The sequence below is a fragment of the Muscardinus avellanarius genome (genome assembly GCF_963383645.1).
Source record: "Muscardinus avellanarius genome assembly, chromosome: 6".
Lineage (NCBI taxonomy): Eukaryota > Metazoa > Chordata > Mammalia > Rodentia > Gliridae > Muscardinus > Muscardinus avellanarius.
In genome coordinates this window covers 59,209,234-59,234,939 of record NC_137791.1, presented here as the reverse complement: position 1 = coordinate 59,234,939, position 25,706 = coordinate 59,209,234, and the positions used below count along the sequence as shown (strand labels likewise).

Below are 25,706 nucleotides of genomic sequence, written 5' to 3'. Positions count from 1 at the left end.
TGAAATGTACAATAAAAAATTTACAAATTTATAGTAAAAAAACAGTTTTTTTTTCAAAATTACTTGGACTTGGTATCTTTCAAATAGCTTCTTCTGGAAAACTATGAGACATGTTAAGTTAAAATGCAAAGAGCTCATATTTATTGAGAGTTTACAATGTGTCATTATCTCATTTAATCCTCATTGTGATTTTATTATTTGGACACTCTCTTTATTCCTATCGACAAACGGGGTAACAGAAGCTTCTGGATTGGTAATTTGCTGAATGTCACACTAAGAAAATGGAGAAATTGACTCTGACTTTAAAGCTCATAGTTAAAAATCTGAAGCTATCTATTCTACAGTATTATTATACAAAATAATATTACAAATTAATATGACTTATGTTAATTATATGTCCATATTGGTATTAGCCTGTCAAAACCTTGGGGAATAATGCAGTAATGATATCTGCTTAATTTTGCCTGGCCTAACACTTCTAAATCTGGCTATAGAACATTCACTAATTGTAGTGGGAGTGCTGTTGCAGAGAATACAATTCTAGAAATAATGATATAATTTACAGTCTTGCTATAGGTAAAGCTCCAGTAAGGGAGAGGCTCTTTAATATCTCTCTGCCCACTTGTTCCAGAATAACTGCCGGTGCCTTCTCTCTAGGCCTCCCACCCGCTGGCTTCCACCTGACAATTTGGACTAGGTAGGCACAGGGAAACGAACACCGGGTACCTTTGCTGCCGCAGGTGCACAGGCACTGGGAACTTTTGCATAAATGTGTAATGCTTAGTACATCCTGCAAAGGAAACAAGCTTAATTTAGTTGAGCCACAAGGTTGAGTGAAGAACAGCATGTTGCTGTTACTGTTTAGTCAATTAAATTGTCCTCTGTACTTGTAGGAACGCTTGCACATTTATTACCAGTGAAATACATGCTCTGGCAGTGTGGTTGATTTCTTTGCTTTGGATTGTCTTATATTTAGCACATCTAAAGATTTGAGAACGATTGATGGAAGACATGGTGATAAATTGTCGGGCTTTTCTTAAGATTCAGAAGTTCTAAAGTTCCTGCCAGTGACAGATGGTCTGTCCTTACTCATCGCTTGTCTTCCTGACAGGACTTGATTTCCCCGCCCTCCCCCCTTTGCTAAATTCCCTTAAAGTACACTCAGCTTCTTGGGAAGAGAGGCAGTCTCATTTGTTTTATTTACTATATATAGAAGAAGAATCAGCTCCATATGACATGTGTCATGAATGCTCTTTTCACACTATTAATGTGTAAATGTCTAATGATAGAAGAGAATTGTGTGAAAAAAGGAGAGAAGCAACAGATTGCCAAGGAAAATCCACACTTTCATTTCTCCTGTTATTTTGATAACAAAACATACTAGAATCCCCACTGAATAGATTTTTTCCCTCTTACTGACTTGCTATTTTCTTTTGGTAGCCCAGGCACAATGTGACCTTTAGATGGTTTGTCTTATTCATTAAGGCAAAAAACATTATTTTAGTATTTTTCAATATTTCATTACAATCTAAACTTCTTGCAGTGTTGGTATACAAAGCATTTATGAGAATCCACACAATGAAACCCTACATCAATAACAGTGATGTGATTGGATATGGAATAGGTTCCAATAGAAAATAAAAAGAAATTTTTCAATCAAATTGCTTAATCCCTTTCTTGGGTTTAAATGTTTACTGGTAAAATGAGAGATGTGATACATAAGTAAAAAAGCAGGGCCGGGCATGGTGGCACAAGCTTGTTATCCAGAATTAAGGAGGCAGAGACTGGAGGATTCAGGTTTGTGGACAGCCTCAGCTACTTAGCGGGGCTCTTTGGAACTTAGTGAGACCCTGTTTCCGAAAATTTAAGAAAAGAGTAAACAATAGGGCTGAGGGTATAGCTCGAAGGTAGAATGCCCCTAGGTTCCACCTCTAGTACCACAATAAATAAATAAAAATAAAGGCTAAAAAATAGGGATGGGCGTATAGATCAGAGATACAATGCCCCTGGGTTTCATCCCCAATGCTGCAGAACAACAGTAACAAAAAAAAGTGGAAAACAAAAATAAACAGGGGTTTCAATTCTAATAAAACTGTAGAAATAAATATGAGGCTGTAGAATGATAAGATACTTTAATATAAATTCTAAATTCCAGAATTTGATCCTTGGGGATAGTAATGCTACTAGTTTGGTGCAGCATTACTTAGGTTTAGGTGTTGGGAAATGGAAAAGGATTATTATTATTAGCACTATAAAAATAATCAGGTGAATTGATTAAGAATTTATAGTAGTTGTCTTTTGTTATCTGCACTAAAATCTTAGAATTTCTTTTATGGGGCAGGAGGAAGGATACTAGGAATTGAATCCAGGGGCATTCTACCTCTGGGCTATACACCTAGCCCTTTTTACTTTTTGGTTTTTAAAATAGGATCTCACTCGATTTCTGAGTCTTACTACATTGCTGAGGCCGTCCTCCAGCCTATGATCCTCCTGTCTCAGCCTCCCACAGAATCTCTGTTTAGGTAAATATTGTCTCTCTAAGAATGCTCACTATGTATTAGCTAAATTTGCTAGTATTTGAGAAAGATAAACAGCACTATCACTTATTTTTCTCTTTTCTTTCTTTTAATTCAGCCATAAATATTAACCTCTCAGAAGCTCTATATAAGTGTCTCCCACTACCATACCTATGTTAATCCTTTAAATGAAAAAACTGAAATGCTTGTGGGTTTCCAGTGTCTCAGCCATTGAACTCCCTATCATCTTTTTATGCCCCTTTCCAATAGTTCCTTTCCTTTACTGCTATCAGTTACCTTTTTAATTAATGGCTTTTAACACTGCTCACTTTTAATAACATTCAGTTACAAAAAAATTTGAGAACTCATGCCAGCTAATTTGTTATGCAGAAGGAAGTTAACCTAGACCTGAGGAAATTATATTCCTCTTTTAATGGACATTTTCTCAGAGAATGAAAGGAGGCATTAACTTTCTGTATACGACATTACAGTAAAAAACTTCCAAGCTTCTTTAAGACGTAGTGTCACAGTATTACATGAATTTTAGTTGTACATATGCATATGCTTTGTTATATAATTAAAGGGACATGACATATCTATTTTTTTCATTGTTAAGTGCCTTTCTAGAAGAATTTGTTTTCCTTCCCCAAAGAAAAATCTACTTGTAAAATAAGTCCTGAATATTCAGTATTCATTGAAAGGTCAACAAATATTGCGCCATTTAATAATCATGCCTTTGTAAAATCACAGAATAAAGTAACTCCAGTGAATATACTTATTACAATTTATTAAGATTAGAAAAAGTTACAAAGCTGAAATTAATAACAATTATTTGCATTATATTATAAAGGCTAAGTTGTTTTTTTTTACAAATATATCCAAAATATAATGTCTCAGTAGAAGAGAGCTTTATTTCATGTCATCACAGTACAACAGCAGAGTACAGGAGTCGGGTCTGCTCCAGGGACTGGAGCTACTGTGACTTCTAAGATTCCTTGAAGCATAACATCAAGTTGAAGGGTATAGAGGTCCTTCCACATAGCACTTAGGAGGTTTTCTGGGTGACGTTTGGAAATGATAGACATCACCTCTGCTTACATTCTGTCTGCTGCAACTCCTAGCCTTGCAGTTCTACCCTGCGATGGAGGATGGGCAATCTGGCCTAGTTGGTGTAGACAGGAGAATGGATCTTGGTAATCATTTATCTAGTTCTACCACACAAATCCTCAATTCGGTTTAAAAATGAAAGTCAATTTAAACTATTAGGTTGTTGAGATTGTTTCGTTTTTCTGATCAACTTTGCATCTATTTGTTCTTAAAGCAGAATATTTTGTAGTTCATTTAACAACCAAAATTTGGGACAAACTTTGAGACTAATGATTTTGAAATAGTAAATCTCACAGAAACCCAGTAGGAGACCTGGGAGATTAACAGCCTGATAGAAACTCCAACAGACCCCTTTTTTTTTTTTTTTAATGCACATTGAGACCTATGGATGATTTTAGCTGACTCATACTGAGCAATCACGTATTCCTGCTTCCCACCTATGTTAAATAGCTCCCAGCTTAGAGAGGGAAGATAAATAACTTATTTACTTATCTACAGTAAAGGTTCTAGTAATTTTTTTCTTGCTAAATATAAATAATTTTTTGCTGCTAAACTATCTTATATTTTAATTTTCTCTAGTCTGAAACCATAGACAGAAAGGAGAGGTAATTTCTCTGCTCACCCTAAGGGAGAGGAGAGTGGTTGAGTGAGTAGATTGAGGGATCTCAGATGAGGTATTTGCCTTTCTTCAAAACAGCTTCTATTTAGCAATGTCTATAGGTAATACCAATTATATAAATAAGGATTTTTTTCTTTTTTTTGCGGTACTGGGGATGGAACCCAGGGGCATTCTGCCTCTGAAATACACCCCCAGCCTTATTTTTTTTTTTTTTTTAATTCTGAAGCAGAGTCTCACTGAGTTCCAAAGGGCCTCACTAAGTAGTAGCTGAGGCTGTCCTCGAACCACGATTCTCCCATCTCAACTTCCCAAATGCTGGAATTACAAGCATGCGCCATCACACCCAGCTAAATGAGGATAATTTAAACTAAATTGAGTTATTTCTTCTTTCTACCACTAACATTATTTCAGAAGTACTTTCAGTTCATACTACCTATAGCTTTGTTTTCTTTTTTTCTGAAATTTTCCTATATTTGTATTTTGGTTGTAGAGTTTTCCATATATATTTCTCTCTATTATATCCATAAGCCTACTTTCTTTGTATCTGAGTCTCTGATTTATATTAAATTCTAGTGGAGTTATGATTTTCTAATGCTTTTCTTTGTTAACAAATTATTGGTAATATATCTACATAATTATTAATAGAAAATAATCATAAAATTAGAAATAATGGTTGCCACTACTGTATAGAATAAAAAGTGTTTTTCTTTTTTAACTAAATTAAAACTTACCGTGGCTCATATATTCTCTATTAAATTTTACTTAGAAGTTGAATGTTCATATGCAACATATCCTCACTTTTCTGATAGTGCATTATCTATATACCTCAGTATGACCATGGAATCTATTATGATATATATTGAAATAATATGGAGTTTACACCAAAATTTGAAAAACAAAGATTCTGAAAATATATACTTTAAGAAAGCATCAAATCACATAACAAATGTATATCCAATTTTACTTCTTGTGACTCAATTCCTCTTTCAGTAGACATTTCTCAGTAGGACTGAGAATAACCACCAAGATGCAGTTCACACTTTATAACAACTCTTTGTTAGTTACTAGAAATCATCTTTATTTGAATCCAGGTTTTCAAGTATCATTGCTAAAAAATAAAAGAATAACCTTTAACAAAGCATTTTTAACTATTACATACCCATCACATGAACTGTAAGGACATGTCTTAGAATATGTATAATAAGAACTGATAAAATATATAATGGAAGCCTTGTTAAAAAACTACCCCCAGTACACACACACACACACACACACACACACACACACACCTCATATTTTTGCCTAAGCCAAGGGTCATTTGGAATAAATATTCAAAGTTAGTCAAGCTAGATTGCTATACAGATATTGTTTGCCTTACTTTTTATATGTTTTTTTCATGTAACTGACACCTAAAAGTTGGTAAATTTTCCTACTTATAACTTAGTGTTAATATGTCTATTGCTTTTAATGTTTTACAATTCAATGATTTTACAATTAAATCTAATTTGAATACACATGACACAAATATTTTCAAAAGAACAGTTTACTTACTGAAAACAGCAAGCATATACACAGAAGATAGAAATATTGAGTTAGAGACAAAATGTAGAGTGAGCTGTTCTATAATTATTTTAGGGAGATATTATAAGAATATAATAATATTATTAGGGAGATATTATAAATCTTCCAAAGTTTATTTGGAATAGGGAGTGTGATTTGAGATTTGAAATCTACTTTTATTAAATCACAAACATAAATATTATTTATAGTATTATTTTTTGAGATACTAGGGATGGAACCCAGGGGCATTCTACCTCTAAGCTACACCTACAGCCCTGTTTTTTATTCTTTATTTTGAAACAGGGTCTCACTGAGTTGCATAGGGCCTCACAGAGTAGCTGAGGATGTCGGCAAACCACAATCCTCCTGTCTCAGCCTTCCAAATGCTGGGGTTACAAGTGTGCGCCATCACTCCCGGCCCTAGTATTATTTTTATTAAAACTTTATTGAGGCTTGATAAATTATATTTTCAAATTTATATAGCAAGTCTACAGTGCATCAACATTTCAAACACAAATGCTGCTTGGAGTTTTGCTAATGGTTTTCCCTCTTAAACGCTACACAAAGACCTTTCTAATGTGGGATTCCTTTTTTGTCATTTAGAAAGTATGACCATTGAATCTGCTTTTTAATGATTAAAGCTGATAGCTGATTTGTTTTTTGTTTTAGGTTGTCGAGACTAATCTGGTTGCTTTTGACTGTCACTGGATCATTATAAATGAGGTAAAGTCACCAAACCCCTACTGCCAACTCCTTGTCCTGTTTTCAACATGTAATCACAGTGTCTCCTATGGCCTTGCATTTCTAAGAGGCAGCAGAATGTCAAGTCAACTTTCAGCTTGTTGAGTGAATGCTCTTAAGTAAAAATAGAATGAAGATCTTTTTTAATGATAAAGGTCTTTATATGAATAAAATAAATGGGTAAAGTCTCCCCCACTGAGTATCTTTTAGCTTTTTTTCTGTTGGCATATACTGCCTGCTTAAAGAGATCATCTTTATGAAAAGTACAGCTCTTCTTTGTAAGCAAAGTGAATTCCTCCCAGTGGAGTCCTTGTGTTCCATTTATATTTTAATGTTGTTCCTAAAACTTTTATATCCACCCCCTTACAGGAGGATTAAATAGTTCAGCATACGAAAATGAATCAACAGAGAACAGACTTTTTTCCCTTTTTCATAAAGAAGTACAATTTAAAATAAAAATCTGTCAAATTTCTTGGTAAAGTTTTTTTTTTCAAGATAATACATAGGATTTAAAATATATTACATCTCAAAAGCCCTGTGGAATAAGTTGTTTCTTAGCACCTGCCGGTAGAATCAGAAAGGACAATGAGCAGATCAGTCCTGGACAGATTTTGTGATCACATAGATTTCTTCTCAACAAGATACAGTTATTCAGTCATACCCATAAGCTAGGAATAAAGACAATATGTTATTTATCTATGGATACTAATTATGGAATTATAGAATAATTAGATTTGTTTTAAAGACAAAATAGAATTTGGGGTAAGATTTGGATTTTACAGTGAGCAAAATGTGTTCAATCCTGGCTATAAAACTCATTAGCTATTACCATGAACTTATGTCATCCTGTGCCACAGCCTATTCATTTGTACAATAAGTATAATAAGTTTTACTTTACAGTTTTATACTAAAATTTAAATTAGATATTATCATGAGAGAAAGTGAGTGTGTGCTTGTGTGTACATGTGTGTGTGTGTGTGTGTGTGTGTGTGTGTGTGTATTTATGTATGTGTTATGTTGGAATGAATCCAAGGCTGTTCAACCTCAGAGCTAGGCCTTGAGGCCTATTTTATGTTTTGTTTTAAAACAGGATCTTACAAAGTTACTGAGGGTCTCACTAAATTGCTATAATGGCCTCAAATCTGTAATGCTTTTGTCTCAGCCTCTCAAGTACTGGGATTACAGGTGGGCACCATCAGGCTCTGCTAATTTAGATATTATCTTAATCTCCCAACATGATCCCTGACAACTAATACTCAAAAAATGGTACCACAATAATGATTATTTCATATTAAAGTCCACAGGTCACTTTCTCAGTATTTGTTTGTTTGTTTGTTTGTTTGTTGTTTTGAATTCTAAACCTTAGTCCACAAGGAACTAACAGCATGAAGGAAGTCTATGAAGGATAAGTAATTTCCAATTTCAAGTTGTTTCTCTTATGAACACTTTCTCTATAGAATGTTTCTTTTTAGCTCAGGGTAAAGACACTGGAAATGTTTTGCAAGTCTGTTTTTGGTATGTCAAAATTTAGGTCTATGGGATTTTTCACTGTATTATATCAACTGAAAATGTGTTTTTTTCTGAGATTCACATAGACAATGTGCATCTGTGAGATCTGCTTTTCAGTGAGCTTTTGATTTCTTTGAATTTTCTCGTATGTCTTGATTTTTTCATCTAGAATGCTTAAACATCAAGATAGAAGGAAGAGCAAAAGGGAAGGAAATTTAGCAAATCTTCATAATAACCTTTCAGATTAGATATTTCATTTCTATTTTTCTGCAAGAAAATTAAGATTCAAAAAACTTGAATAATTTACCAAATATTACACAGCTATTTCATAGTGATGACACTTAAAATGTTACTGAATGAAAATTATTCAGTGGCTTGTCACTTTTGTTAGTTTTTAATAATTCTCCGTACATGTTATTACTTGAAAATTTCCACTACCTCAGTTATAATCTTATGAGAGCCATTTATCCCACTAGCTTTTGTCTTTGATTTAATTATTATCTAGAACACATTTTTTTAGACATAATGAACATTCCTAATCTTCCTTTTAATCTCATACCCAGATTATAAGGAATAGACCACATGTTGCATTGAAGAGACAAATAGACTTCTGGTCTATTTAATTATGATTAAGAATTTAATCTGAATTTGTTTAATGTATTTATTATTATTATTTTATTTGTATTTATGCAGAATTAAATTCTGATTAATTAACCTGATTAAAAATAAATTTCATTTAATTCTGTGGTCTATCTTATTCTGATAAGGAATAGGTTGCACATACTGAATAAACCACACACATAGATTTCATGATTCAAAACAAGTTGGAGGCATGTTGCTTATTCATGTCAATAGAGCTCACTGGAGCAAAAGACATGACTTCTTGCCTCCTTAGAGAGACGGATTAATAAAAAAAAAATACTTACAATCACTAGGAGGAAATGGTCATTCCCTTCTATTATGTGATAGGATTACAGAAGGAACACCTAAATTAAAATTTTTCCATATTTAATTTAGTTTTATTACTAAACCTGAATCTTAGGAGCAAAAATATAAGTAGAGCTCCCAGAATACCATGGTCATTGATCTACTGTTCCAGAGTCAGTTTGTAGACGAAATCATCCCATCATATTAGATAGGTATAGTCTAGGTATAGTCTGAGCTGACTAGGATGTACTTTACTAATAATGGATAGCATGAAAAGAATAATAAAATTTATATTTGATTGTCTATTTTATAAACATCACGAATGCATTTATTAAACTTGCTGTTAGACAGTATTTCGTAATACTATTCGATTCAATACTACTCTAAGTGAATATTCTATAATTTAAATTATGCTATTTGCAGAACAAAACATCCATATAGACAAAAAATTCTGACTGGAAAATAACTCATTACATATTGTGAGCATAGAACACAATATGAAGGAATCAGTGCTTTACCATCGATATTGGTTTTATTCTACAAATACTCAGAACTATAACTCTTCTTTTATTGTCATTGAAACTTTTATCTCTTTTCCACCCACAGTCCCACTTTCTAGTCCTTGAGCAAAGGTATCATTTTTTTTCTTTTTGGACAGGTCAGTTGTTCCTAGCCTTGAAAAATATAGTGCTCACGACCTACACCACATATTGGTTATTATTTTTATCTGAACTAGGTAAAAACTCAGAGATTGAATATGTTTGCAAGAAAAACTACAATCAGCTGGTGTATCCAAGGTCAGCACTCTTTTTGCTTTCACATGATTCCATTCAGCTACTTCATCCTCTCTGAAATGTTCATCAGGAAACAACTCTTTTCCTGCACATTTTTTCAGGGATATGGTTATTTGTATACATTTTTATAATAGACGGATCATCTTTTACCTTAATTTTGATGAAATAAAAAAAATGGCTCTCTCAATTTTCTAAGACGCTATTAAACTCTAAAGGTAAGAATGACAGACATCCCCAAGACCATGCAAAAATGCCCATTTTGACTGAGCATGGAGAACATGAATCTGTCTAGTTTAGTTTTTGTAGCTATTATTTTGCTGCTAATTTTAAAATGGGTTGCAAACATTTATTTAATCTTATTGCACCAATAGTTTTTTTTAGAGAACAGCAATAAATCAAAGTTGGCATTGTGCATCATGATACAAATTGATGTAGAAACTTGAAAACAATGTATTTTTTCATGTGCTATAATAATGAGAGGCTGTGCTAGCTCATAGGGTGCAATCAATCATATGCTAAGACTTGGTAATGGTATTTATCTTATCCCTGCAATCAGTGGATCCGACTCAGAACAGCCTTTCCATATAAGTTTTTTTCATCCCTTCGGGGCCCTAAAGCAGATGGCCTAGCACTTTATTTAAGTTTTATAAAAGTTAGAAATTCAGATAAGAAGATATATACACTGTTTAGAGCAGTAAGGAGCATAATTTTTTATGCTTCAGATAGGAAGACACACACTGTTTGAAGCTGTAAGAGGCATAATGCAAGAAACATCTTTCTATTCCTGATAGTACCAAACATAACCTTTAATATATCCTGATCTGATTTTATTGACTTAAAAATAACTGCGGTTATATATTCTTTGCTAGTCACTGGGGAGTATAGTTGAAGAAGTGCTTGGTTTGGGAAAGGGTGTTTGCATGTTGAGATCTAGAAAGCCTGCCTGTGCAGGGGGTATTTTTTATTTTTTCTAGCTTAGTGATAAACTGCATACCACCAATCTGTCAAGTAGAGAGTTGTCATTCTGCTTTTTTTTTCTTGATAGTATGTAACTTACAGTTGTTATTTTTTTCAGATTTCAACGCAATGTTGATTGCTTTATATTAATGTTACACATCCTAAAAGCATCTTTTTTAATGATGAAGAATAGAAATGTAATAAAAAAGCATGATTTTCAAACTACACTACATAGTAGACTGCAAAATCTCATTCCTAAAAATTGTTTTCTTCAGAATTATTTAATCAAAGCATCAACATTTAGAATAAAATTGGAGGCTTCAATTGTTATATGATGGGAAAAACTTGTCATTTATTAAAATTTATTAAAATCTTAATTTGTAAATTTTTAATTGAATACTTCTTATGAACCAGTAGCTTTGTTAGTGCTTGGAGTTAAAAGGATGGGAAAAGGAGGGAAACAAGTGGGAAACATTGAAATATGGTATGATTTTTTGAAATAACTTCATAGTCTGGATGGGCATCTGACCTAATAGATTTTGAGAGTTTTTCCTTCTCCAAAATTCTATTTATTTAAACCAAAAGCTGATATACTGACTGGATTTAGGAATTATTTGGTTATCCTAAAACATTTGTTTCTGGAAGTAGCTGTTTCTGAGTGAAATTATATCTCTAGTAGATATTTTAACTTTCTTGTTTCTTCCTCATACCTTGCAGAGTTTAACGTACCCTGTACATTAGACCATTAGAGAATAGTGAATATATTTTTGGACATATTAACCTGACTCAATACATTTTGATTATCCAAGTAAATTATTCTTGGAGATTAAGTCTGTTATGTTTTTTCATAAAGAAGTAAAAATGAAAAATAAGGTATACTGAAATGTACTCATTTATATTTTGTTGCAATAATAATTCTACTTTCATAAATATGCACAAAGTATGCAAAGAAATGTGTGTGCGCGTGTGTGTGTATGTTTTACTGGAAATTCAACCTAGGGGCATTGGCATTGTACATCTGAACTCCATCCTTAGTCCTTTTTTTTTAAATTTTGAAACAGGGTCTTACTATGTTGTAGAGTACCTTGATAAGTTGCTGAGGCTGGCCTCAAACCAGCAATCCTCCTATCTAAGCTTCCCAAGTACTAAGATTACAGACGTATGCCTCCACACACCTAGCTAAGACATAAATCTTATAGTTTGTATTCTTTATGTTCTTGAAAGCTCAGAGAATTTTATATAACTTTGTAACTATCAATTAGCATATTTGGTGGTGGTAGGGGCTCAGGAGAGTGAGGACTTCTTTAGTGAACTAGTTCTTCACATGATTATTTAAAAATATCATATAGGCTAAGCATTATTTTAAAAATTGAGGCAATTGAACAATATAAATCACAATTGTAGAATAGTTTCATATAATAATGCAGAAATTTACTTAAAGTTTTTTTTCATTTTAAAAGGATCTTTTTTGATTAAGTGATCATTTATCTTTCAGTGTTTATATACACTGCATCTGACACTCTTGAAATTCACCTTTTAAAACGCAAAGATAAAGTCTCATAAATATAAAATAGCTGCCTGATCAAGATTTTTACCACTATCAAACTGTTTTTGAGATCAGGTGTCAAATCTAAAATTGCAAGTGAATTTTAGTGTCTGTTAGTTTCATTCAAAATGGCAGATTCTTTCCTCCTAGAAAATTACTTTCTTTTTTCTTCCTCCAATAATAATGGACAAAATGTATTTGATTCAAGTTGACGTTTCTTCAGATTTACTTAGACTTAGGCACCTCACAACTTCAGTGCATGGGATATGGAAATGGTAACCATAATTTTTTGTGTGTTTGAAAATAGACCTGTTAAAAACTTTGACTCATAACAGATGACTTTATCATTCCTTATAGAACACATACTATTAAATGTTGAGATAATGTATCTTCATAATATTAATTCCCATCATTCCTGAATATTAATCTGTTAAGTTTCTGTAAGCAAATATGGACTTCTTATGTAATTACTTCAGAGAGTTTTTATTTTATGATGTCCATAAATTCCTTCTATGAATAAAAAGCATCTTGAATGAAGAGCTTAGAATCTTCTTGGTTCTTAGTAAAGTAGGAATAAACAAGATCTCACTCGGTGTCATTTTTTAGCTCAAAATGAGATAACAGGTAAAGTAGTAGTTAGTATATTACCTAACATTGTAGGCATTTTTAAGTATAAATTTTTTTATCTAGAGTGCTGATTTTTAGTTCAGCTTATGAGATGTAAATAGAGATAGAGCTGTTTAATAAGTGTGTGTGTGTGTGTGTGTGTGTGTGTGTGTGTGTGTGTGTGTTACTGGGGATAGAACCCAGGGGCATTCTACCTCAGAGCTACACCCCCAGCCCTATTTATCATTCTTTATTTTGAAACAGGGTCTCACTGAGTTGCAGAGGACCTCACTAAGTAGCTGAGGCTGGCCTGGAACCACAATCCTCCTGTCTCAGCCTCCCAAATGCTGGGATTACAAGCTTGCGCCACCACGCCCGGTTTGATAACTTTTTTTTTTTTTTTTTTTGGATCTGCGGATGAAACCCAGGGGCATTTGACCTCTGAGCTACACCTGCTGCCCTATTTGTTATTCTTTATTTTGAAACAGGGTCTCACTAAATTGCAGAGGGCTTCGTTAAGTAGCTGAGGCTGTCTGCAGAAAGCTAACCTCCAGTTTTAGCCTCCTGAATTCTGAGATTATAAATGTGTGAATGTGTGCCACCATGCTTCGATAATTTTTTTTTTTTTTGTACTGGGGATGGCACTCAGGGGCATTGTACCTCTGAGCTATACCAGCCCTATGTTTTAGTCTTTTTTTTTTTTTTTTTTTGCGGTACTAGGGATGGAACCCAGGGGCATTCTACCTCCAAGCTACATTCCCAGCCCTAATTTTTTTATTCTTTATTTTGAAATAACATCTCACTGAGTTGCAAAGGGCCTCCCTAAGTATTAGCTGAGACTGTCCTCAAACCACTAACCTCCTGTCTCAGCCTCCTGAATGCTGGAATTCCAAACATATGCCACCAAGCCCAGCTTTTAATAAATTTTTTGATAATGCTTTGTATCACCAAAGAAACAAGGACCACATATATCATCAAATTTATTGGAATTATGAGAAAAGTGATATAATTCTCCACTATATTTTGAGTGAAACTTCCTGACTGCACAATATGTAATCTAAATTTTTGAACGAAAGACATTGAGCAGCAATATTAATATGGACTTCAAGGATTTCATGTTGAGATTGTGGACTGAAATGAGGTTGACAGGACACTGTGTAATTCTGCTTTGCGAGCAGAGGACAGAAAATTAAAAATTGACCTGCTCTTTGCCAGACAGTTTTTGGTGGCCAGTGAAATGGCACAGACTAAAGGAAAAAGACAGCTTTTAAACTGAGAAAACCCATTTTTTATGGCACATTAAGAATTAATCACCCAGAAAGTCCTGATGTTACACTGGCTATAGTTGATGCCAGGTGTTATATTGTTTTCTGAAGAATATATATTTTATAAATATCATAAATTAAAGATACATTTAAAGCAAATATAACCTACAAAGAAAAACAACATGTTATTTCTACAAAGAAAATAACATGTATATCTAATGAGGAAAATTTGCCCTTATGAATTGTTTTTTTCTCTTTTATTATTGATAAGTTTCTGAATCAAAATTGAGAAATGTTCTCTGTGGTGTAAAATTTATTCTCTGTCAAGTCTTTGATAAGTATTGCCATAAGAATCTATTCATGCCAATAATTGTTAATTTCAAAGGCTTCTTTGGTTTAGAAGGTTCCAAACAGACCCTATCAAGCACTAACTGTTTTAGTTAAAAGCAGTTAGACTTTAGTTTAAAAGCTAAAACTTATTTTGAACACTTATATTCTGATTAATTCCATTAAAATAAATGTGTGTTCTGAAATATTATTTCACTTTTATCACTTCTAAGTCTATTATTGGGACAAATCTTAAAACTTAACTATGGTGTTGGTAGCTGAGGGGCGGGAAGAGTAAAACTTTAAATCCTTTGAGTTTGGCAAACAATCAAATGCAACATAAAACACATTTAGATAAAGGGTATTGGATTTCTTCCTTCTCTCAGCTTTGTCCAGACTGTATTAGTTAATAGAAGTTTTTACCTTTATGTCAAGACCACACTCACAACCTGATTTTCACTCAACAGTTAGTAAGCATCATGCTTATTTCTTAGTAAGAGAAACATATGTATTAGCACCAATAATTTTAAGAGGTAATTAAGAAAAATCTTTTAAAAATATTGTCTCTTATTGTTCTCTTTACTTATTTCTTTGAAAAGTTTCATTTTACCTTGCTAAGAACAATGTATATTATTCTTCCTAGGTACCCAAACTATTTTAAAACTCATTAACAATAAAGTATAGTATCAACTTATTTCGTAACCTTTTTCTACATTTTGGCCACTCTATATATTTAAATTATATTTCCCAACTAATAAGTTACAAACTTTCTACGAATAAAATATACTTAAGTCAATGCTCCATTTAGAATGACTTAGGCATGAATTCATAACTTAAAGCACAGAGATTAACTACAAATTACCTATCAGTCTGATGAGCATGTGCTGTTTTTATTTGGATATGTACTAAACATTAAGCAACTATATTACACTAACACTAGCCTTTAGCATTTCCTCATAACAATTCAGTAATGGTTTGGGGTTTCTGCTACTGTTATAATGAATTTCTAATTTCTTATTTTATAGGAAATAAGCGATATGGATGTACAGGAACTTGTAAGAAGGTCAATTGGAAGGTTAACGATTATTCGGCAGACATTTCCAGTTCCCCAGAATATAAGTCAGCGGTGTTTCCGTGGCAACCATCGAATATCTTCAACACTGTGTGATCCAAAGGATCCATTTGCTCAGAACATGGAGGTAGAGTCTAAATGCCTGAGTATTTCTTCCAGGGTATTTTGTTGAGCAATTACCAGGAGAGCTTTTAGAGTGGCACTAGATTCAGAATTATACATCTGATAATTTCTGAGCAGTTCTCCTTCATACATTTAATAACTCTGATAGGGAAAGCGCTCTAAGAAACTGCACTGTTGATTCTTTTATATTTTGTTGTAAAATATATCTACTTGTTTAATAAAAAATATAGTAAGGCTATTTCCTTCTAAACCAGTAGACTCATAATACTTCTCCTTGTAGAAATTATGACTGGCACACCTAATGCCAGATTGCAAATTATTAAGCCAATAAATTTGCTTGAATTTTCTGAAATAAAAAGGACTAGATGTTTATTCTTTAAAAAAAAGATTATGCTTCAGTTTGAAGAACTTCAGCAAAAAATATTTTAAATTCAAAAGTGTTATAATACCATATATTCATTTCCAACTGAGGATATAACTGAAACCTTCACCATCCAGAATATAACAAAAAACTTGAAAGTAATAAATAAAATCTCTGAGCAGCAAAATAGAGAAAACCAAGTCCCTGTAACTTACAAGAATGCCCTTTAAATACTCACTTGGAGCCTATTTCTTTTTCTTATAGAAAATCCTATCAGATTTCTTTCTTTTTGCACCAGAGATCTCAATCTGTCAATGCGAATGGGGTGTTAGAAAAAGCAGCTGCACCAACAACAGCAGAGAGCCATAAGGAGCATTCTCTAGCAAGGAAGAGACAGGGAAAAAGGAGGAATCAATCTCCAGCTCACTTATGCATCCTACCAGTGGAGGGGTTTGCTGTAAAAACAAATCTGTACCATAAAGCAGTTCCTAAGGACATTGTTGGAGTCCAGTGTTAGCATAGTAGGGAATATTTAAACAATAACTCTGAAATATCAGTAAACATTAAAGTCATGATTGATTTTAGAATATAGGCAAATTCAGAAACTTAATCTTTTAAAATGTTTACTACAGAAAATATTTTAGTATTTTGAGATACTCAGTTTGATCAGTTTGGAAATATAAACCTAGAAAGACTGGTTTACCTCCAATAATACTAGATAAATTAAGGTAATTTGGCAAAACTATTATTTTTTTGAAAGGTAACCCCACAGCTTCCAGATCCTTAATCACCTTTGAGTTTTGTACATGAATTACCAGTCACCCACCCCTTTCTTCCGACTTCTGGGTAATGCAATAAGTAGCAATGTGGCTCTAGGTTCATTGTACATTCAACCTTTGTTTCCTACTAGATTATAAGCTTATTGGTCTGGTCAGCATTCTTATGACTATAATCTAAATGATTGACCATGCAACTTAGAGGAAAGATTTATTTCCTTAGTGTTTTGGGTTCAGTCCACATGAGGCCAGGGACTGTGGATCTCAGGGAATGGTGACAGGAAGCAGAAAAAGACAGAGCACATGGGCTGTGCTCACATCATGGAGTCTGGGAGCAAGAGAGTGAGCAGGAGGAGGAAGAATCATTTATATAATCTCACTGCTGCACTCTCAGGGATCCACCTCCAGCCAGGCAAAACCATTACAAAGGATTTATTTCCTTGTGGAGTTATAACCTTCATGATTCAATTACAACAGCTTCAAACATTAATAAATGAGCTCTTTAGAAGACATTTTATATTAAACTATAACACTTGTGTAGACTTTAAGCTAGTGTAGATTTTAAACTAATGTATGTTCTTTCCAGGACCTGAAATTACAAACTCTCATACTGTACTTTTCTATAATTTTCTCCATCATACCAACCCCAGAACATTGCAGTTTTGAGAATATCTGTGGATTTGAATGTAATTACAAAGAGGGCAATGGTTAAAGTAAGCTACTCTAAAGCCTTAACAAGGCCTGTTTAACTTGTAGTACCACTTTTATTGATAGGCTTGATTATAATGGATCATCTTTGCATATTATTGGTCATGAATATAATTGTTATACAGATGATGGAATTCTAAATGGATAAAAATATAAAAGCATTTTGATTTAGAAAATCATCATATGTTAAAACACTGTTCTTATCAAAAAAGTACCAGAAAATGAAAGTACAAACTAAAGAAAAATTATTGGCTATGTCATTTAGAGAAAAGCAAAGTACTTTAGACATAATCCTTCCATTTCAATTAATCAGGAAAAAATATTTTATTTACCTCTTTATTCCCAAACTTACCTGATAAAGGAGGACTGCAAAAGAACAGTCTCCATCTTCCTAAACCTTCTGTTCATCTGATGTCCCTCAGACCCACAGATGGAAAGAAACAGGACAAGTACTTTTTCTTTAAGGATTTGTTACAAATTAATTTCCCTTCTCTGTGTGATATAATTTGACTAAATATTTAATATATAAAAGGAAAACTGACAGAAACTTTTATATGTGTCGATTTATGTAATTAAGGGTGTGAATGGAGAGCTCTTGAATTTAAAATGTTCTGCTAAAAGCAGAGAATTTGATGTACAAACTTGCCTTGATGGAAATTTTTATCTCACTGTAGTTAGATAAGGCAATAAACTAAAATGATATTTTTCCCTAAATTCTGATCAACAAGATAGAAGATAGCAAGGACTGATAATTAGGGATTAAGGAGTCCCCTGAGCCAAACAACTGCTCAGTTTGGAGTCTATAAAAACAGGGCAGGTAAATATGACCACACTCAGACTTTTGCCTTAGAATTCATAAGCCAGTGATTGATTGATTCATTGATTGACTGATTGATTTTTGTGGTACTGAGATGGAACCAGGGGCATTCTACCTCTAGCTATACCCCCAGCCCTTTTTTTTTTATTCTTTATTTTGAAACCATCTCACTGAATTGCAGCGGAACTTACTAAGTAGCTGAGGCTGTCTGTGAACCACGATCCTGCTGTCTCAGCCTCTGAAATGCTGAGATTACAAGTGTGTGCCACCAACCCTGGCTTAAAATTTCTTGAGGAAAAAAATAAATCTATGCAAATATGACCCAAATAAGCTTAAAAAGTAGAAACTCACCTATAACAACATATTAATTCATACGAGGAAAGGAAAAAAGAATACAGTGTGCCTGTGTAGAGGTTTCTGGGCTGTTACCACTTGTAATGCATATAGAAAGGGAAGTAAAATATAGAAAATTTAATACATGTTTCATAAATATTTAAATATATACCAGAAAAACAAAAATTCAGGGCTAGCTGAAATTTCAGAATAAATAATAAAGAAAAGCTCATAGCTTGGAAATGGAGTTTTTATAATATATGAAACAAGAAGGAAATGATTTTTTTTTACCACTTAGTGAAACCAGTGTTGGCTTGGCTGCTAAGTAAGGGAGCAGAAACATTTCCATCTTTTTTGATATTTTCTCCATCTACGAAAAAAAAATGCCTTTAAATTAGAAAGGTCAAAGTAAGGGTCATTTAAACAAAAGTAAGCTACTAGTTTATAACAAGCAGGGATATGGAGATGTTAAGAGTATGCCTAGCTTCTTTAAATGAGGCTGACAAATAATTGCTCAGAGCAATTAATAAACCTGCAGATGTGATAATAATATTAAAATTTTGAGATATAAGAAAAATTCTGCTGAAGTGCACCAAAGTACAAGAGAATAGTTTATGGTTCTAATTTTCAAAAGGAAAGAAAAAAGATTCTCACCATCAGAGTTTAATATATTACATGTTAATATTATCTATAATTTACCCTATTATAGAATATATTATTGAATAAGTGATTTAGAATACTTCAAATAAAATAATAGGGCTTCTATAAGCCCTAAGTAATAGGTTTTTAGATTAGGAGACTATCATAAATCTAAGTATTATTTATTTAGTTTTATATGCCATTTGATAAATGTTCTTATGAAGTCCTTAGGAAGACATTGAAAAACTATCTGATTTGGTAAGTCTCAAACATTGTCACCAATGGTATCCTAAGTGTAGGTAAACTCCCTGGTCTCAGTTAAGGGAAAAAAAGTTAAAAATATTTTAAAATCTTATTACCTTCAAAAGTTGTAGTATATATGTTTTTTTATAAAATTTAAGGTAATATTTTAAATTATTTGCCATTTATGCTATTTAGTTGTTTTTCATCCAAGTTTTCAAGTGAATATAAAATTGACTTACCCAAATTTATCAATCAAATACTCAAGAAACATTGATACATCTAGAATAGGTTTTAGCTATATTCTATATTTCTGAGAATTTCGTGATATCTACAACCTACCTCCAAGACTTCTTTTGCTCTCTATTTAAGAAGTGTGAAGTCAGATGATTACTAAAAGGGCACTAATAAATATTTCACTTTTGAAATGCAAACAACTCTGTGGTCATTCACAAGATTCTGTTTTTAGACATATTATTTTCAAAATTTTTATAGATAACATGAGTTAAAAGAAAGCAAGCTTATTAAATTTATAAATGATACAAAGCAAGATGAGAAAGCTTGTTATATTAATCAGGATCCAAATTGTTTATATTCACTTATTACTATGCCTAAAAGTTGAAATTCCATAGAGATAATATATAGGCTCAAAATTAATTGCATGGAGTCTAGAGAGAGTCCTGATTTGACAGCTGTTCAAAGCTGTTAAGTTGGAGGCAAATTCCATATAAGTACAGCAAACGTCAGATTTATTCTAAACCATTTTAATATCATCTTGGACACTGTGTCAGAATTACTTTGCTAAGATCAAGAGATACAATGTCTTACACTAGTGTCTCCTAGTCAGATCATATCTGCATTAATGTGTCAGTTCTGGTTACTAAACCTGTAATAGAAACATTGAAAAGCAAAGGAAGGACAGAGAAAGAAAACGGGTTTGATGAGCAGCCTAAAAACTATCAGATGATGAACAGAAGGAAATGGGGTGTTTCAAGGCATGGGACAGATGGTGTCAAATGCTGTCACATGGAGAAGATGGCTGCTAGAGGTGCTATGATGTCAGAGCAAAGTGTTATGATAGGAAGCAAGAAAAAAAATCAAGAATCAGGTGTGGGGTACTTGAGTTGAAGATTTCAGAGGTAGTGCATGTTTGTGTCCAGCACATAGGCTTGTGTACTGGTTGTGGTCAGAGGAAAAGGAAGCTTATCTGTATAGTAGTTGAAATTACCTTCTTTTTTTTTTTTTGGTGGTACTGGGGTTCCTGGAAGCCCTTCTACCTCCGGGATACACTCCCACGGGCTACACTCCCAGACCTATTTTTTAGCTTTTTTATGTGGAAACAGGGTCTCTTAAGCCAGCGAGGCTGGCTCTGAACCAGCGCGATCCTCCTGTCTCCGCCTCCCAAGTGCGGGGATTACAAGCGTGAGCCACCACGCCTGACTGAAATTACCTTCTTAAATGCTGATAGTTTTAAATTAGTATGAGAAGACATCAAAAGACCTCATGAATAAAGAGTGATCCAAACCAGTCTTGGTAACATATGCCTGTAACCTCCATAGTTGAGAGGCTGAGACAGAAGGATCACAGGCTTGAGGAAAGTCTCAGCAATGTAGTGAGACTCTCAACAACTTAGCAAAACCCTGTTTTCAAACAAAAAAATGTAAAGGGCAGAGGGGTATACCCATGAGGTAGAATGCCAGAGTTAAATCTATACACACACACACACACACACACACACAAACACACACACACACACACACACACACACACACACACACACAAAAACACCCATAGTGACTCAGAGGTAAGCATCTAGATGATATAGCACAAAGGAGCTCAAGAGAGAATGTGAACTTCAAAGGAAAATAGGCACTTGCTTGAGAAAGAATTAACAGAATTGGAAGGGGAATTGGAAATCTCAGAGAATGTCACCACCACTTTTTGATCCTGCCATTTGGAATGTGGACAAATGAGAAGAGGCAGTCATTTGTTGAAAACACCTGTCGTGTGTTGGGTACAGAGCACTCCCCTCTGAGGCCAGCATGGATGCTCACAGCACGTACCTCAAGGAGTGCAAACACACTGTGCCATGGAAGTGCCAGGTGCAAAATACAACCCAGGGTGCCAGACTACTCATGTCTTAACTTCCATCATGCCCATCTCACTTTAAACTTTTCCTTCATTTTTCATTTGTTATTCTGTCATTTTTGGTGGTGAGGGGGATTGAACTTGGGAAAATTCTACCTCTGAGCAATAACCCCAGCCCTATTTTAATTTTTTTTTTTTTGAAACAAAGTCGCGGTAAGTTTCTGAGGCTGGCTCTGAAACTGAAGTCCTCCTGTCTCTATTCTGTGTTTGTTTATTTGACAATTGTTTATCAAAAACCAAATATGTTCTAGTGGTTGGCTAAGTTAAGGGAGAGAGAGTCCAGGAAAATGGAAGTACCCAGGGAAAAAAAGTGGCAATAAAAAAACCGGGTGTCATGGCACATGCTTGCAATACCAGCATTTGGGAGACTGAAACCAGAAGATCACGGGTTGCTGACAGTCTTAGCTACTTACTGAGGCTCTTTGCAACTCAGTGAGAGCCTGTTTTGTAATTAAATAATTAAAAGTATATCTGGGGATGTCACTCGAGGTCCAATGCCTCTGGGTTACATCCTTAGTAATAAAAAAAAAAAGGAATAAAAAATGGGTCTGGAGCTAATAGGCTCAAAGGTAGGATGCCCCTGGGTTTTATCCCCAGTACCACAAAAAATTAATAAAAATAAATAAATATGCCAACAAAAATGCCAAACATCAGAAGACTCATATTTGACACACTAATATTTGAGTGTGAAAATCAGATTTAAAAACTTAGTATCATGATATGTTTAAATAGAGGTATTTGCTGAGTGATATGGGAGAGAAAAAGAAGAAGGGCCAGTGAAACCTGGAGCTGGGAGAGAGGGAATTGGCAGGGCAGGTGTCAACGAGCAGGTAACCTTTATACTGAATATTAAAGGAGGTTATCTAGTTGGAGAAGGGTAAAGATACATCAAAGGATGCTACCAGACAACCCCAAATATATACTTGAAGCAGTCAGTCAAAGGGAAAAGTAAAATAAAGATAGACAGATAAAAGAAGCAAGTTTGAGGCAGTGGCACTAGGAGAGTTTAGAAAAGGGCTGATGATTAGATATTATTTTGAAAAATCCATCAAAAGTTTTCCCTTGATTTTTTGGGTACAGACCAGTCAACCTTCCTGTTTCTTCTACCTTTTCTTATTGGGTCTTCATGGTATAATTTCAGTCTGAATTTTGATTTGTGAACTACTTTCTTGTTTTGTTATGTTACTGGGGATTGAACTCAGGACATTTTACTTTTAAGCTAAACTTAATATATACAGGTATAATGTATATTCCTAATATATACATAAAATGTTGCTCAACAAACACAAATGATTAAAGATTATCTGGTATGTGAAAGAAAACTCACAAGGAATTATTAAGAAGCTCTTATTAAGTGCTCTGTGCTCTGAATAGCATCAAATGCTAATTATCCCAGTAGCTAAGTTTTAATACTTTGCTGCAATGTATGCAGACAGTTTGATAAATATTCTTTTTATCCCTTTCCTCCTTCTTTTTCCTTTTGGTACTGCAGAAAAAAACACACCTGTAAATCACAAGAGAATTTTACCTCTGAGATACACCTCCAGCCCTACTTTTTAAATTATTTTTTATTTTGAAACAGAGTCTCACTAGGTTGGTGAGACTGTCCTCTAATCTGCGATCCTCCTGTCTCAGCTTCCCAAGTACTAGGATTATAGGCATGTACTACCACTTCTCATAAATATTCTTCTTCATTAATTACAACCAAATAGCAGTCCACATATTCTCCCTTTAAAAAAAAATAGGAAATATAGTGATAGCAAGGCAGTTAAAATTTTGAAACATTTTTAATGCTTTAAGCTAAATTTTTTCTTAATGGTGAGTTTCTTGGGTTCTGTATACATTCTACATATTAGCCCTCTATCAGAGGAGTAGTTGGCAAAAATTATTGCATTCTGTCACCTCTCTGTTGAGGTTCTTGGTAGCGAATCAGCTGAGATGGATGGAAGGGGAAAAGAAGGAAATTCCCTAATGTACATGATGTACATTCACAAATATATCAAAGGCAATCACTAAGCCAAACATGAGCAGGAGGGAGGGGGGAAGGAATGGGGTGGGAATCGGGGAAGGGCTAAATGAGTGCATGTATGCCTCTACCATCTTGTGCCCCATTAAGATGTATGACTACATGCACCAATAATACTAAATAAATAACCAAATAATAAAAAGATAAAATTGATCTTCATCACTACCTTGATTTTTTCATTTTTAAAGGTTTTATTTCAAATTTTCCCTTCTAAGAGGTAATACTCTAACTTTACCAGCTTTTGTTGACCTAGGATACTTTTCAGTATTCATGTTTTCTGAATAAATTCTAATTTATTTGTAAAATAAACTCCTTTGGTAATTAATTGATAGTGTGGATAGTAGTTCTTACAAGATATAATTGTAAGAGTGCGATAGACCTTAGCAAAAATTAACTATAACTCATTTTTAATCTGCATAAAAATAATAACATGGTTACCTTAGAAGAAGGAAGCATTGATATAAGCACACATTCAGAAACTTGATATTTTATGCTATTTGTCATATTAGTGAATTTCAGTGCACGTGTATGTCTACATTATTTTGTACAGATCCTTGAACACCATAATATCTATGAATGGTTCTGTTTTCTTTCATTTCTTCATTACAGAATCCCCATAGACACAAATGTGTGCACAGATGGCTGCTTCCTTTTTTGTACCTATGACACCCATCTTATATGTAACATTGAGTTGATATTTCTCCATCTGAATAATAAAATGAAAAAATTTGACATATTCAAAAATGTATTATTCAGTATGCTCTTCTAATCTTAAGCTCTTAGATCCTTACCAACTCAGAAAGAAATAAAGGCTGGTGATTTTGTATGGTCTGACACTAACAGCCTTGCCTGGTTAGAAACTTCTCCTTTTTAGCTTCTCTTTCATACTTATATAAACCGTAAAAAGCAGTTGATGCATATAATCAGACAAGACTTTATTCACAATGGCAAAACTTCTCGGGAAATTAAAGAAACTTTCTACTTAATAAATAACCCAGTATACTAGTCATCTGTGACGTGACCAGAAGTAGCTAGGCTGACGATTTTCTTCATGTTCTGAATATCTAGTATTAATAATTCTAGTGATCATTGTTTCATTTCTTTGCAGATTTCAAACCTTTACATATATGACACGGTGCTTCTCCTTGCTAATGCCTTTCACAAGAAGCTGGAGGACCGAAAGTGGCACAGCATGGCAAGTTTGTCATGTATTAGAAAGAATTCAAAGCCCTGGCAGGGAGGACGTTCTATGCTGGAAACCATAAAGAAGGTATCTACTGACAAGCATTAACTCTTCTAAGTTTTCATATAAAGAGGATACAATAAGCCAATGTTTGATATGTGCATGTGTGTGTGTGTATGTGTATGTGTGTGTATGTGCATGTGTGTGTATGTGCATGTGTGTGTGTGTGTGTGTGTGTGTGTGTGTTCTGAGAATTGAACGTAGGGGGATTCTACCTCTAAGCTACACCCCAGCCTTGTTTTATTTTGAAAGAGGGTCTCACTAGGTTAACGAGTTTCACTACTTTCTGATGCTGCTCTCAAACTTGTGATCCTCCTGTCTCAGCCTCACAAGTATTGAGATTCCAAGCATGAGCCACCATGCTTGGCTGTGAGATATCTTTAAAGAAGATGTTTTCACACCAATATGACTGCCAAATTAAAGCACAAAATAATGACATGAACTGTTTTATAAAATTAAAGTTCAGAGGGTTACAAACATATATAGCAAAGAGTATCCTTATTTATTTGAAAAGGAATTTCATGCAGGTAAAAATCAATATTGAGATAGTTTAAATAGCCCTGGCTAGGTGATTAAGGTTAAAGATAGTTAAGTCACTCGGGTGCCTGTCACAGAGAACTAAAAGTCTTCTGGGATTTCTTTTTTTTTTTTTGTAAACCATACTATTCACTGAGAAAAATTCACAGCCGAGTTGGCTGTTCTTCCTGTAGATGATGCATGGTGAGACACTGGATGCGATGACCTTT

The 25,706-nt window shown here is 33.9% G+C and overlaps 1 protein-coding gene across 3 annotated transcripts in view; it reads left to right on the top strand.

Annotated features, from left to right (window-relative positions):
• GRID2 (glutamate ionotropic receptor delta type subunit 2) overlaps positions 1 to 25,706 on the top strand; it is a gene marked incomplete at both ends in the record, with an annotated part of 1,485,932 nt that overhangs the window by 859,873 nt on the left and 600,353 nt on the right. For all 3 annotated transcript variants that reach the window (XM_080697615.1, XM_080697616.1, XM_080697614.1), the window contains 3 exons: positions 6,472 to 6,525; positions 15,500 to 15,673; positions 24,826 to 24,987. In XM_080697615.1, the coding sequence (XP_080553741.1) occupies positions 6,472 to 6,525; positions 15,500 to 15,673; positions 24,826 to 24,987 (390 nt within the window). The remainder of the gene's footprint in view (positions 1 to 6,471; positions 6,526 to 15,499; positions 15,674 to 24,825; positions 24,988 to 25,706) is intronic.